Source organism: Sorex araneus, chromosome 5 (genome assembly GCF_027595985.1).
Source record: "Sorex araneus isolate mSorAra2 chromosome 5, mSorAra2.pri, whole genome shotgun sequence".
NCBI classification, from domain to species: domain Eukaryota; kingdom Metazoa; phylum Chordata; class Mammalia; order Eulipotyphla; family Soricidae; genus Sorex; species Sorex araneus.
In genome coordinates, this window is record NC_073306.1 from 108,395,776 (window position 1) to 108,412,136 (window position 16,361).

The 16,361-nt window shown below is 38.4% G+C and overlaps 1 protein-coding gene across 6 annotated transcripts in view; it reads right to left on the reverse strand.

Moving 5' to 3' along the window:
* The window catches only part of HERC4 (HECT and RLD domain containing E3 ubiquitin protein ligase 4), a 103,128-nt gene extending 90,767 nt beyond the window's left edge, over positions 1 to 12,361 (reverse strand). For 3 of the 6 annotated variants that reach the window (XR_008630365.1, XM_055140961.1, XM_055140958.1), the window contains exons 1-3: positions 12,203 to 12,361; positions 10,694 to 10,724; positions 9,784 to 10,088 (exon numbers count right to left, since the gene is read on the reverse strand). Coding sequence is in view for 5 of the 6 variants with exons in the window: in XM_055140961.1 (XP_054996936.1) it covers positions 9,784 to 10,009 (226 nt within the window). In the remaining variant the exon portion in view is untranslated. Of the gene's footprint in view, positions 1 to 4,079; positions 4,212 to 9,783; positions 10,089 to 10,693; positions 10,725 to 11,679; positions 11,966 to 12,016; positions 12,171 to 12,202 lie in introns of those variants that run through there. The other 3 variants (XM_055140959.1, XM_055140960.1, XM_055140963.1) reach the window with 3 other exon arrangements.
* Between the last annotated feature and the right edge of the window lie 4,000 nt (positions 12,362 to 16,361).

Genomic DNA, 16,361 nt, shown 5'->3' on the forward strand with positions numbered 1-16,361 from the left:
ATCAAAATCAGGAATAACCCCTGAGCATTATCAGGTGTAGCTCAAAAACAAAACAAGACAAAACAAAAAACAAGCAAAATAAATCATCTGTCTTCCTTTGTGCTAAGAACTGCCCAAATATAAATGGAAGAATGGGTAGAACTGACCAAAGGGGGAATCTCTTAACTATAATACAGTTCAACAATTCTATTTCTTTGTAAACAATCTAAGGAGGAGGCTGAAAAACCTTATGTACAAGTATCTCCAGTTCTTTGCTTTCAATCTTGACTGCCTGAAGACAAGAACCTGAGAACACTGTAGTAGAAGTAACACCAATTGTCATATTTAACCAAACTACTCATCCAAAGTACAGATCCATGCAGTTCATTCCTTGTCATAGCCTAGTTATGACATTGCTGTGCAATACCTGAACCAGAAAATCAAAAAGTATCTATGTGCTGATGAATTTTGGGATCAATTGTGGGGATCAATCCAAACTATACTTGTGTTATACCTGCCACACCCATCTCTCCCCCCTCAAAAAAAACCCTAGGGGGTTTATAAACTTCCTTTGGGAGGCAGTGGGGAAAACCATAAACTTTACCTACTTATAGTCAAGGAGATTAAACATTCCTTCAACTGTTTTCAGATGCTCCTTAATTCAACTCCATAGGACCCACAACGTTATCCTGTTGTAATCCCATTTCCCTTTCAAAGAAGCAACTCTCCTATCTCAGAGGGCATAATTCCAGGGGCTCTTGCCTATATCTCAGCACTTAACAAAACTTATAATTACAATTATTTCATCTATTAGCAGATTCCAAAGCAACTGCAATGTAATTATATCTTGTGACTTCAAAAGCTCTGTTTTCAGTAAAACCTAGAAGGAAGTTATAAAGTTGGACATAATGAACCAACATATTTGTGTCAGTTAAGGAAAAATAAACAAACCCTATTAAATAAAATTCAGAGGAACAAGGTAAGAGGTGGCAAGTAAATGTTTTAATTTTATATTAAAAAATACAACTTTTAAAAAAGGAAGAATAGGCAATTATTTAGATTATCTAAAATTTACAAAGGTGTTATATGTGCCCAGGTACTTTAAATGGTCTCCCCAATTCACGAAATTAAGTATAGTTAATGGATTATTAATTACCGGAAATGTGGAAGCAGGGACAAAATTACAGTTGGAAAGCTGACCTAATTTGAATTGAAGATAAAACAAAACCAAAAATAAACATTTTATGCCGTTAACCCTGATCTTTCTCCTTACCTAGGGTATTGAATTTCTTACAGGTCACAAAATATTGTTTGGTTATCAAGTTTGAAATAAAATTCAACCACCAGCCTTTTATTTCTCTTTTGAGAACAAAGCAGTCTTACTCCTCTTTCTGGATACTCCATTTCCATTAGTTTCTGAGTCCACCTACGATCATACCTGGCTCCTCCCTATACTTTCATCTGCTTACTCAAGTCAGTCATTCTATTTCCGTAATTTCTCTGTGTTAAACTCTCCTTGATCCTTCCTTTGTTTTAAAGACTTTATATGTAATTTCTTTAACTCCACATTCTCTTTCCTCCTTTACAAAAACCTGACATTTCTCATTAGAAACTATCAGCAGATATTCATTAAATTAAATTCAAACTCCTTAATTTGACTAATTATATAATCTTAATTTTACTTTTCTTACCTTCCTACATACTACTTTACCTTTCTTACCTTCCTACATACTACTTTAGGATATTTCTAGTTAACTGGTATACTCTTCCCTTAAGAGGCCTCAAAAATCTGCTATTGCTAGTTCAGTTGTTTCACATATAAAGCATTTGTCATTCTTTCCTCCTTGAAATATGACATTCTTCTATTTCATATGCTATCCTCCCTATAGAAACAAACCAACAATCAACTCCATCGCAAATCATTCAACTATTCATCTCTACATAGAATTCCATCTATGTATTTATAATTTTATAACTTCCAATTTTAGATGTATTTCTATTTGTGTGCTTTTGATTTTCCTTTCTAGGCTGTTCAATGACATTTATCCCACAACCTCAAAAACATGTCAAAATAATGCATTTTTTAAAATTGCATTTATAAATAATAAGTTTATCAATTTGTAAGCCAAGGAGAAATTATTTAAATTTGTCAAAATAAATTCAATTATCCTTTTAAAATTTGCTAAGATTAAAGATGTTCTTTTTAAAGAAACATGCAAATAAAGACTAAATTGATGAGTATCCTCGTGACATTACTTTTTTTTTTTTTTTTTTTGCTTTTTGGGTCACACCTGGCGGTGCACAGGGGTTACTCCTGGCGATACTCAGGGGACCATATGGGATACTGGGATTCGAACCCAGGCCGGCCGAGTGCAAGGCAAAGACCCTACCCGCTATGCTAATCACTCCAGCCCCTCGTGACATTACTTTTTAACAAAAATCTGGAGAGGAATTTTAAAAAATAGGAGACCACTTACGTGTATTTTTGTACACTAAATTATTGTTAACTGCCATTAACAATACACCTAAATATTATTTTTTAAACATGGTAAAATACTACCTAAATTAGTCTATTATTAAAATAAAAAGAACTGAGGTACAAAAACAAACTTTCACTCAAATCTATATAAATCCATAGTCTCAAATGACAATGGAATTTATCAAAATTGTTTAAAGACTAAGTCACCAAAATTTAAGCAAATGTCTTCATTATGTCTTTTTTGTTTCTTTTGAGGGCCACACCTTGTATTGCTAAAGATTTACTTCTGGGGGGGCCGCAGAGGACCTTATGTGGTGCTGGGAATTCAAACTGGGATCAGTCACATGCATATACTATCTTCCTACTCCCAGAAAATGCCACATTTTCCCTTTTCAATTTCATTCCCATTTTTATTTTTAACAAAAAAGAACTTCAATAAAATAATTTAAACACAGCACATATTTTTTCTGCATATAAGGTAGTAAAGCACTGAAATATAAAAAGTATATATTGTCTTTTTAATTCCATGAGCATGGAAGAAAATCAATATAAGCATATAGATGATAAATCATGGGATCTTTAATATGGACTCTTTTCGTTAATATTTCATTTTTCACTAACACAACCTTAGCCCAAAGGAACCCTTGTAACAAAGTAGTACAATTTTTCTAATAATGTTCTTTAACATGTATCTCAAGTACCTCATAAGCTTTATACCCCCAAAAAACTGCCTATTTGGTGACACTATTTCTTCAAAACAATTCCTAAATTATTCCGTCCTTCAGAAAGGAGCTTTAACAACAGCGCTAAATTGGCCTGATAGAGATACAGAAGTTAAAGGATACTCAGTCAGGAGATGACAAAGAAACTAGACCCTCGAGGCTGTTGTCTATAACAAGAATCCTAGTAACTGCCCTCACTGTGAAACCAAAATAGGCTATATTTCTGTTCTTTCAAAGAAAGAATATGGCTCATTTTCAGTGAGGTAAAAAATACTAATGTACTAAGTACAAAGAGGAAAATCATTGATCCTAAATTTTACTTTAAGAAATCCTCTATTTGTTGGACTGCTCAGATAACAGTGTCTACTGATACTACTGTCTTTTTCTGTGGGTTTCAGGTTTTATAAAGCAGTCCCATACCAATGAATCCCGCAGAGAGACATGGCAGACTAGGTACAATACAACTAAAACAAGTTCAAATGCCACCAAATCAATTGTGCACTGCAGCTACTATGGATCATAGTTGCACAGCATAGAACAGACAACAAAGGGATATAGGATATGATATAAAACAGAGGAAAGAGAAAAAGATTGAGTGTTACCATAAGTTTTTGTTCATTTGTTTAAATAATCTTCATATTACACATGGTTATTAAGAAATACCAAAATGGTATCACAATGTAAGCATCTTGTAAAATATTTGAATAAGCCAGTAAAAAGAATGGCAAAGGAAAAATCTGCGCATTACTAGATTTTGACCTGCCTCAAAGATTATATTAATGAAAATAATTCTAAACATAAGCACAATTTAGTGAATAAGTAGGAGACTGGTAGACAAATTTTCAGATTCAATTTATAGATGTTCACCAGTCACCTGCTTTTTTAGACAAGTTACTTACCAACTTGTGCTGCCATTTCTCCGTAAATTTATCCCCTAAGATGAGGATAATTCTTGCAAATTTTGTCACAAGCATTGGAAAGGAACCATGAGTTATTGTGTAATGCTCTTGAAATTCCTCAGATGTAGGGTCCTACACAAAGTAAAGTATTATTATACATCTCTCTAACAGTAGTCATCTGCATTATGATCTTCCCTACCCTTGACACAGTGATTCTTGGGCACTAATTTTTCTCAAAGTAGAGTTCAAAGCAAGTCTCCATTTCTGACCCAAGAAATAACTCTTTTTTTCAAATCTTCCGATCATCCATATCTTTCTCTTCCTTCAAATGTATTACAAAAATTAGGAATTATAAAACATACTGAGCTTCTTTGATATTAGATGCTTTTTGTTCAATGAGATATGTGTGATCATTTTATATCCTCAATTCCACGTGAATAATTTTATTTCATGTTAATCCTTTTGTCCTACATTATGTTTTAAAGTTCAACTATTAAGAAGTTTGTGTCTAGTTTTATGTTTTACAGAGAGAGAGAGAGCAGGTTCAGAAAATGAAGTAGCAAGAGGGGCAAGCAAGTAATTACTACAGTGTGACCAAAATGCATTTTTTAAATGACCAACAATAGTAGAAATTACTATATTGGATACAGAAAAAAAAAATCAAAGTTCCTAATCTTTACATCTTTTACAGAAGAACTTAATACAAGTTATAATAAATTTTATATTATTCAAAGTTTCTATTTTTTGCTAACTTTGCTAAACAGGTGATCGTCAGTTAAGAGCAATCTCTATATATTTGAAATTTGTTTGTTTTGATATACTATTTTATTTTGAAAACAGTACTTTTAACTTTTATATATGATTCCTAACAGAGTTTTTCTTTAAATAGCCTTTTCAAGGTGAATAAATATTCATCTATCTTCTAAATATAGCTGGGGGAAAACTCTATGGGGTAAAGGTTAAATCACAACATTTAGCATGGTCTTAACATCTACTAGTCTAACAACTGTTAATCTCTTACTTTCATCTAACCTGTCTCCTGATCTATAAAATGGGCACTACAGCACCATAACTACCATACAAAACTCTTGTGAGGATTAAATAATATATCTGAAAGAATGTAGTAAACCACTAAAACCTATTTCGACCATCCTTCTTTGAAACTTACACTTTGTTTACAAATTATGGTCACAAAATAGTTTCTAACATGAAGAACAGAAATAGATGTGCAAAAGATATATTTAGAACTATTCACCAAACTGTATCTATAATCAGTAAATGTCTCAGTGAGATATACAGTGAGTAAATTACATTATCAAATATACTTCCTTTATACTCCCTTAAAACCTTTTGAAGTGGCTTTGAAAACAAGCATAAGAGTAAAACTGACAATCCATTTAGATGGATTAGCTGAGCAAATCAAAGTGAATTTACCGATTAACTATGAATTAAGAAACTGAGAGTCGGGCCAGACCAGTAGCACAGTGGATAGGGCGCTTCATTTTCCTTCTACACAGCAGACTCAGGTTTGATCCCTGGCAACCAACCCCCCATCCCCACCCCAGCACCGCCAGGAATGATTCCTGAGTGCAGAGCCAGGCGTAACCTCTGAGCACTGCTGGGTGTGGCCCTAAAACAGAAAAAAAAAAAAGAAAGAAAATAGAAACTGAGAGCCAGTGACAATAACAAACAGTCTTAAGGGGCTGGGGCAATAGTAATGCAGGTAAGGCACTTGCCTTGTATACATGTCTGACATCCCAGGCATCCCACATGGTCTTCCCAAGCACTGCCAGGAGCAATTCCTGAGTGCAAAACCAGGAATAAAACCTGAGCATCGCCAGGTATGGCCCAAAAATAAAAATAGTATTAAAATTTTTTTATGGGGTTTAGATAGTACTTGCATATGGCTAGCTAGCCTGGGTTCAACTCTGGACATCATATATGGTCCCTCAAGCATTCCCTGAATATAGTCGGGTGAGTGAGTTCTGAGCATAGCTGAGTGTGGCCCTCCCCCCCTCAAAAAAAATTCTTATAAAGGAAAAACACACACACGAAAGTGTAATAGGTCATTAGTTCTGGGAATAAAAGTGAACTGTAAGTGATAACAAGAGGCATATATGTATATGTTTGCAAAGATGAAGATGATCATAATCTTTACTTTTAGTATAAAGATACAAAGGAAATCAGTTAAGACAAATACTCCTATATTGTTAAGAAATGTCAAGAATAGAACTCTCTCTCAAAATATCACAGAACAAATGTCTTTACTATTCTCTTGTAGTGAATATATCACTCTTTTTTAAAATTAGTCCTAAATGTTAAAAGTGCTAACCTACTAATCCTCCACCAGATCATCATGATTTTTAAGAAGAACCTCCTTTAGGGACCAGAGAGTTAGTGCAGTGAGTAGGGTTTTTGCCCTGCACACAGCTGGCCTGGGTTCAATCCCCAGCTCTCCATAAGGTCCCCTGAGCCCCGCTAGGAGAGATCCCTGAACAGTCAGGAATAAGCCCTGGTGTGGCCCCCAAAACAAACAAAAATAACATTCTGTAATGAATATGGCCACATTTTCCTTTTCCTTCCTATTATATGACGTTTATAAGGCTGTGATCTATAAGAAAACGATTCTTAGTCCTCTTCGCTTCTGAGTCAATGCTAAAGCTCTGATAAAGTGAATTATAAATATTACACTGTCAAGAAAAAAAAACAGACTCACTATCAGCTGACTTTAAAATCAATTAATATATTTCTGATTTTAGTCCTCAAACTCACATAAATTTGAGGAAAAGGGTAAAGAATATAATCATTAAGGAATTACTTTTTAATAATTTAACAACATCACTAAAATTTATCACTCAAGTATCTTAGACCTAAACCTAGAGGTTCAAAAACAAAAGTCCCTAGGCTAGAAAGATGGCTCCAAAGATGGCATGTTTTGTGTGGGAAAACCCCCAGCTCTTTTTATCCCCTGGCACAACATGGTCCCCCACAGGCACTACGGGGTCAACCCCTCAAGAGTGATGAGTAACCCTCAGCACCACCAGATGAGGTCCATAAACAAATAAATAAATAAGAAATCCCTTTCACAACAACTACCTTCTTTTGAACTTTTCACTTCTTCTATCTTCTACGTATACTAAAATTAACCATGGATTTGTAATAATAAAAAGCTGTATTTAAGAACCATGATCCCCTCCAATAGAAGCATGATATTCCAGGCATCCATCTGGCTATATGACTGATCACTGGGTTAAACTTAAAGTTTCATTTTTCTCCCAGAAATCTTTAGATCTAATTCATAATCTAATTCATCATCATTTAAATTTTCTAATTTGTAAATGCATAGTATGCTATGTCAAATTTTAATTCTCCAATTACTTTTATTTGCCTTAATTCATTTTTCTATACCATAGATGATAGAACTTAAACAATGAGTCAATCCTAAAGAGATTTTCATAAATTATATATATATATATCACCCTACTCACCCCACCCCCAACTCCAGAAATTTACCTTCCAACCAAAACAAATAAATGGAAAGTGAACCTATCTGTAGCCAAGACTTCTTTCCACCCCCATAGAGCAGTCCAGTCCTCCCAGGGCAATTATCATCAAACCACTTTGTTAAACAATGAGCTAGGTAAACCCACCCTTCCAACTTGATTATCAAATGCTTCCAAGATGAAACAATAGATGTTACAATGTAATCATCACAAAGTCAAAGTAACCATCAAGAGCCTTTTCTGGCTACATAAGTTTCTTAGAAACTCATCTACAATGTTTTAAAAGCTGTCCCAGGCAATATAATCACTATACTATTAAAATCCAGTGCCTATACCTGTCCTGGTCACAGAAAAAGTGTTCAATAACATTAAAAAACCTTAAAACCATAAATTTTAATAACTATACTGACAATTTCTCTGCTGGCTTTATACTTTCTACTTGTTCTATAGCCTCTCAGAAACTATGAAAGCAATACAGAGAGATGTTCAGTTATTTCTGAGGGGCATGTTAAGTATAAAAATAGCATCAGCCCCAATACCATGAAAATCTCAACCAGAAGATAACACTCCAAGCTAAGCCAAAACAGGTCATTCTGCCTCTGAAGCAATGATAACAAATACATGATCAATAAGTTATAATTTATTTCCACAAATATGACAAGCTCAGTGCCTGAGATGAAGAAAATCTGCTAAGAGTCCGTAAAGTATTGCTGGTAGAATACAAGAAAGATGCCTTTGAGTATTGCAATATTCAAAGCTACTATATTAAGAATCCCTACTACCCTTCCAGTAAAACTAAATTACAAATTAAGGCAGACATAAAGAGATTTAAGACCTTAACAAACAATAAAGAATAAAAACTACACAATATTAAGAAGTTAGAAAAGTGAAGTTTGGCATGGTGGTGAGATGCTTTCTAGATTAATAATATACTTTTATTTAATGATACAAGTGATACAAGTGAACCTCTGAGGAGTTGACTTATAACAAACACTATTTAAGTAGAGTGGTTAAAAAAATAACTACTGCCACTCTTGTTAAAAGAACTATAAATCTACTCAGTTGCAGCTTGTCCTTACAAATTAACTTTTAGTTATAACTGAAAACAAAATTCAGCCAATAAAAAGAACATAAAATGTGACCAAATCTGTGGCTGGTACTTGCCCTGCCCGTGGCTCACCCATGTTAGATCCCCAGTGTCAAATTTGGCATCCCATGTGGTTCCCAAAGCATCGCCTGGACTGATTCCTAAGTTTAGAGCCAGAGCATCACAGGGTATGAAAAATAACCACAAAAATATGATCAAATCCATTCATAATTCTCATAGTCCTACAAATTATTTTTAAAGATCTGACTTGGAGGGCAACTACAAAATCAGGATATTTCATATTAATAGTATTTTTCCCCTGTTAGGTGTCAGGGATCAAACCCTGGGTTACTCGAAGCATTAATAGTGCCGCTACTTGAAAGAAGAAAATTAGCAGAAAAAAAGATATTCCCACTTAAGAAAATAAAATTCTATTTTTAAAATATTACCAAAGGATGGGGGGACAGCGTGGACATATCTATTTAAATTTAAAAGACTTAGGATTATGAGGGCCAGAGCAATATATTGTATAGTGGGTAGTTTGCCTTGCACACTGCTAACCAGGAGTTTGGTCCCCGGCATTCCATATGGTCCCCAAGCCCACAAGGAGTGATCCCTGAGGACAGAGCCAGGAGTAAGCCCTGAGTACTGCCAGGTGTTGCCCTCCCCTCAAAAAGGAAATTAAAGATTATTTTAGACACATAAGTAAAACGTTTTTCTTTCTTCCTGAATTATGTAAAACACAGTAAATAATGCATTTAAAATCTGCCCAAGGTAACCAAACAGAACTTAGTACAATGGGACCTTCACACTACACATAAAACCTATACATTCTACACCAAAGAAAATCTATACACCACTATTTTTTCTAATTTACCCCACATAATTGTGTTGACACCAAAATTTCATACAATAAGAACTTACAATAGTAGGAGTTGAAAGAAACCACAAAATAATTAAAGTACTTAGAACATACAGATGTAAAAGATGTACTTAAATCCAGTCTACTTTTTTAAAGCTTAATTTAAAAAATAGAAGTTTAGGATGAGAGAAATTATTTGGCATTTCAAACTTAAATACCTACAGAAGAGCAAACAAAAAAATATCAACTTACCGGGTTTCTTTCTGGACTTTTCATGCCCTAGCTGTCCTAGATCATTACATCCACAAGTGTATACTGTTCCATCATCCAGAACAAACACAGTATGTCTATGTCCACATCCTACATCTCGGACCTTTTTATTTATAAAAAAGTCACTTTTTCTGGGCTCTAGTACAATTTCGTCGTCAATTCCACCCAAACCTAGTTGTCCAAAAGATGCATTTCCCCAGCACAACATGTTTGGAATCCTTCTGGTCTTCCAGTTTCAATAAAGGAGTCCTTTCTGAAACACTGGAAAGTTGGAGGGATCCTTACGTCTGAGGAGATATGAAAAAAAGTTAGTGTGACTTCAAAGGAAACATAGTATATAATTGCTCTTTCAAGTGCTATGCTTCAGTAATTACATAGTAAACATAAAATCTATTTTAAATGTGTTTTGTATCATTTAGTTTCAAAAACGAATCAAGGGAACAGCATATAGTATTAAGTGCTAGCTTTGCACTAGGCAAATCCAGGTTGTATCCCCAGGGTGTATGGTCCCCTCAGAGTACCGCCAGGAGTGATCCCTGGGTCCACGCAGGTGTGGCCCCAAAACAAAAGGAGATAAACAAGCAAAGATCAAAGTGGGTGTTTTTAAATGATGACTTAAGTACTGCATATAGACGTTAGGAGGAAATTTATCACTCTCCCTGATTCTTTGCAAAATTTAAAACGTCACTGCTTTGGACTTCTTGATATCTAGTTAGACTTATTAAGAACCTCCATGAAGTTAAATTCTATTATTTTTAGCATTTCAGAAACAAGAAATAAGATGTCCTCTACTGCCCACTCCCAACACAAGTGAAAAATACTAATCAATGACAGAAATAAAAAACCTAATTAATCTCTTAATCACAGCATAATTAAACTTTCAAATACCTACCTCCACATCAACAGAAAAGTGAAGTTCTTATCTGCAACAGAAATAAAACCAAAAACGAAAACTTTAAATCTCCCATAACGTAAATGACAATTCCAATTATTCATACCAATCGGGCTTCAGATTAAAATTAACATGTTCTCTAGTCAATCACCATCTGAAGATCTCCAGACAATAAATCCCCTTCGAAGATCAGATTCTACAAATCCAAACACTCACTGCCGACCTATTTGTAGGAACTATGTACCTAATCGGAATACAAAAGATGCCCTTTGCGAGATTCTCCCCCAAAAGTCCAACACTTTTCGGTTAGAGGTGGTAACCGTGAACGGGAGAGGAAAAAAAAATTGTTTTAATCAGGGGACAATCTACACCTCCGATTATCCGATTATTTACAGATTAGGCGAGGGGTGGGGGTTAGAAAAACAAGACTTCAAATAACCCCAGCGCTGCCAGTTGTTCCAAAAGAGGAATGGGGATCGGGGCACACACATTTGCTGACGAAATCTGTAGAACTTTCCAGTCCACTGAACGAATGCATTTCTCCACTTGAAAAGACACAAACAGATAACAAAGAGTCGCGGGCATCTGAGCCCACACGGACTTTTATTGAAACGCCTGACGCCGAGCGCAGCTCACACAATTACAGGAAGTCCAGCCGTCAGCTCGGGGGACCCCCCCCCCCCCGCATTCCTCACGCAGACGGAGCCCGAGCACTTTCCAGACCCAACTTCCCCGCGCGTTCGGGGCCGGCCAGGGCCGCGGCGGCCTTGCACCGAGATTTAAGTTTGATTTCCTCCTGCGGGCCCAAGGGAGTTGGGCGAGAAGCGAGGGACCAGGAAAGCGCGCACGAGGTGGCCCCATCCCTTTCTTTACGAAAAATAAATTAGAAAAAGTCCTTACGGGGGGTGCGGGAGCGACAGAGCCCCCTCGCCAGCAACAAGTGGGGAGGGGGCTGAGTGGCAGCGCGTTCCCACCCTTCCACCAACCTGGGCTCCGAGCGGCGCAGGGACAGCCCGAGGGGGGGCTCGCTCGTCTGCACACACCCAGCCTCGCGGCCCGAACAGCCCGAAACTACGGCAGCCCCCGCGGCGGGGGAGGCGCGGCAGCTCGCGGGGGCCCCAGCCCCGAGGCCCGTCCCCGGGGGGCCGAGCTAAGCCAGCCCTGGGGCCCGGGAGCCCCCACTCGGCGCGGGTCCCCCGCCCCCCACCGAGGCAGCGCGGGGCACGCACCCGGCGCGGGGTCGGCCTGTCTCCGCCCGGCTCGGCCTGCCCCCTCCCTAACGCCGTCACACACACCCCCGAGCCCGCCGGGGCAACGTCTCACCCGCAGCTCCCTCCGCCGCGAGGGGCAGCCCCGCTCCCCGCGACCCCGGCAGCGCCGCCCCCCAGGCAGCTCTCCAGCTCCCGGGGACCCTCCCTCCCCGGGCGGCGGCGGCGATCGCCCGGGGCTCCTCCGGCGTCGGGGCCGCTGCTGCGCTGCTCCCCGTCCCCGGCGCCTGGGAAACTTTACCGGGCTCCTCGCGGGGGAAGCGGCCGCCCCCGCCGTCCGCTTCAGAGACAGCCGTCAGCCCCCGGGACCCGCGCGGGAGGCGAAGGACGGGCCGGCGAGCGGGGCGGAGAGAGCCAGGGGCGGGGAGAGTTGTGGGGAGAGACTGGGGAGGAGTAGGGAGAGGGGGTGGGGACGGCGCGGGGGGGGGAGGGGCGCGCCGGAAGTGAACCTCGGAGCACGCGCCCGAGCGCGCCCACTTCCCGGCACGCGCGCCTGCGCCCGAATCCTCCCCGGGCTCGCCACCCGGGGCGCCTGCGCACTGGGCGGCTGTGCGTTGCTTTGAAGCAACGCCGAGCCCTGAAGTTGGAGGTCGAGAAGATTTAAGTGTGTGTTATGTGTGTGTCATCTGTGTTGTAACAACAGCTGGGTGTGCGCAAGGGCATGTAAAGAAAATTTCTTAAGGCTTTCCATTTAAAGAAAAAAATAAAAGAAACAGTTCTCTCTGGTATTGTTGCTTCTTGTGACATAGATTCCAGACTATGTTTTTGTCTTTTTTTTTTTTTAATCCAAGGGGCATTTGAAATAGCAGAGGAAATAAAATGAATATGACTGTACAGGCAAGTTTAAACCTTTTATATGATCCCTCAATCTCAAATCGGAGCTAATGTCAAGAAAGGAGAAATATAAAGGCTTAACTATTGGAGTTAATGGGAACACCATCCATGGGCTCAGGCTACCTTCATTTTCTGAGCTTTCTCCCCGAAAGAGGAGAGAGGCCCTCCTTTAAATACAGAGAAAATTCCTTCATAAAAATGAAGTCTGGGCTACCTGTGCTATTTGGATTCAGTCTCCAGTACCCCATGTAATCTGAGCCGCACCAAGGGTGATCTCTGACTCAGAGCCAGGAGGAGTAAACCCTGAGCACCACCAGGTGTGACCCCCAAACTCAAAATCAAACAAAACAGCACACCCTCTCCCCGCGCAAAAAAAAAAGAAGAAAAAGAAAACTAGAAACAAGGTACTTGTGCGATTTTGTTAGTCTTGGCTAGAAACAGCTTCAGAGTAAAACTTGAGAACCCTTGGGGCTAGAAAGATAGTACAGCAGGTTAGGGCTTTTGCCCTGCAAGTGACCTACCCAGGAGGTTCAATCTCCAGCATCCCATGTAGTCTCGTGAGCACCTCCAGAAGTGATCCGAGTGCAGAGGCAGGAGTAACCCCAGAACACTGCCAGGTGTGGCCCCAAAATAAAAAGATAAAACTTGAGAACCTAGAAAGCATTCTCAAATTGGCTGTACTTTATCTTACTGTAAAAATGTATTTCAGGCTAGGAAGTATCTATGATGTCTAAGTATGTTTATGCCTCTCCTAAGGGTACAATAGCAAAATACCATAAATTGGATGGAGAAAGACAAATCAACTTTTTCCCCATCATGGAAGCCAGAAGTCTGAAATTGAAGTGGTGGTAGCTTGGTTTACTCTTAGGCTCTGAGCAAAAGAATTTTCTTTCCATGCTTGTCTACTGGTTACTAACAATCTTTGGCATTCTGTGGTTTGTAGGTTTATCACTCTAATCTAATCCCTGCCTCACTTGGTTTCTGTGTTTCTATGTTTCTTGGATTTCTTGAGTTTCTGTGTCCAAATTTCTTTTAAAGAAACAAATCATTCTTCCATGGTCCATTATGACCTTTGAACTAGATCTAGGTTATATTAGGATTTTAATGTTTCTCTCTGGGAGACTAAATTCAATTCCCAAGTAGGTGTCAAATATAAAAGTGAAAAACAAGATGCTTAAGAACAGAAAGGGGGTTGGGGGGGTCCACAATTTCAATGTTGGAAGAGGTGGGAATGCCCACAAAGTGTAATTTATTCTTATTTTGATGGTTTCATTGCTCCTGTATGTTTTATTTTGTGATGGTTTGGGGTTGGGTTTGGGTTAGGGTCTGGGGACCACACCTGAAAATGCTCAGGGGCTTTTCTCAGCTTTCCACTAGGGGGTTGCTCCTGATGGTGCTAAAGGAACCATGGGAGTTCCAGAAATTGAAACAGCCTCCAATATACCAAACATAGGCTCCACCTTGTCCTCTCTCACCTACTGCAGGACTTTTATTATCTTTCACTCTAAAGACTTAATGTCTCAAATATTAAAGTATGAGTTTGGAATTGGGGTCTTTAAGATAAAAACTTGGTACTGTAGCAATTTAACATTAAAATCTGAGTTATATGGCATAATTAAACTATCTTTATCTTTATTAACAATCCAAGTGGTTGTTTCTAGTAAGTGAAAACTGATTTCTAGAAATTTCAGATGACAGCGTAGAAATCTTAAAACCCTTGTCTGGGTGCTATTTGTTACTTATGCTTAAGTAACACTAACAAGAACTACACATCTAGATTCAAGCAGAATGAGAGACATTCCTGAGTTCCCATACATTAAATGTTCTAGGGAAGCAAAAAAAAATGAAGATCACATATTTCTGCCACATGAAAGTATTTCTCATGGAATATTTTTAAAGATAGATCTTGCTTATAGAAAGGGGAAAAATTTCTATATGTTCCTTTATACTTGTATACTGTATGGAGCAACAAAAAAAGTAGCTTGTGATTATCTTTAAGATGAAACAAGTATGGTAAGTATTCACTTAGAGTTTTAATAAACTGACTTAAAGCCCCAAAAGTATCATGAAAAAAAGTATCATGAAAGGGCATTGAAAAATATTTTTTGTTCAACATTTACTTTTCCTTCTTTCTATTACTACTAGGAAATTGCATTAATTGAGGGCCTTCTATATAAAATCACAGGATTATTAGATAATATAGTCTAGCTGTATAAAGGCAACATAAGATTTAAAATATGATCTCTAATGCTAGTTTGTCTAGATTAAAAATTTAGCCCTATAGGCCACATCAGACCTTTGTCTTATTTTACCAAACACAACTATAGCCATTTCCTAATGATTTATTTTACAAAACTTACATCTCAGTTTCTATAAATGGGTGTGTTGATAATCATCAGCTGGTAGTTATGAGAATCTAATAACTTGTGTAGTGCAGATATATGACAAGTATTTCATAAGTGTTAGCTCTTATCATTGTTTGCGTTATCTCTCAAGCAAGTAGTAAAAACATTTGGGAAAGCAAGCCAAACCACCAATAGTAAAATTTAATTTAGAACAAAACATAGGCCAGCCCTATCTGATAGGAAGAATTGACTTTGAAACCTATACCACATGACCCTCTGCCAACACAGCAGAGGTGGCCCTAGTAGTACCTGAGCATTACGAGGGTGGTTCTGAAGCCTCCTGGCACCGTAAGGGTCAAGTAGCTTCATATGTGTAGACCCTGCCTTTGAATTATGCTACCCTTTTGGCTGAGTATTTTGGGGAGTGAAATACAGAGCACTGCTTAGAAATTCCCCAAAATGAAATTCTTTAAGACAGTTAAGAGACCACTTAAACAGTACCTCTTTGTCCACTCTTCCATTTGCTCCCTTTCCTTCAAGTTATTCCATGCATGCTGAATCTAACCTCACCTCACTTACTTCATTTAGATCTCTACTCATGTTACCTCTCCAGATTTCCTTCACTACTCTTTCCAAAAAGCTACCTTCTCAGTCTCTATAAAGTGACCTGCTTTATATCTTTCCTATTCATTCTCACGTATGTTTAACATTTAACATATAAATATATCTAAATCGTATCGCTTGTTATCACTTGTAAATATAATTAGACAAACATGGAGCTCCTCTACTATAATGAAAACTCATTAAAAGGCAGAGATTTCATCTATGTTGCTCAATGATCTATTCCTCAATATCTTCAAAATTCTTGTCCATCAATTTGTGCTCAAAATTTAACTGAATTAGGGGCTGGAAAGATAGTATAGCAGGTAGGTCATTTGTCTAGCCAACCTGAGTTCAATCTCCGGTATTCCATATGGTCCTACAACACCACCCGGACTAATCCCTGAGTTCAGAGCCAGGAATAAGCCTTGAGTACAACTGGGTGTGAACCCAAAACAAGCAAAAAATAATTAATTGAATTACTTAATTAATTATGCTTATAGAATTGTAGGTTACCTTTTTTTTTCTTCTTCTATTTAGTAAAGCCCCTTCTCGAGAGTCTGGCAAGCTATCGAGAGTAACTCACCCACACGGCAGAGTCTGGCAAGCTACCTGTGGCAT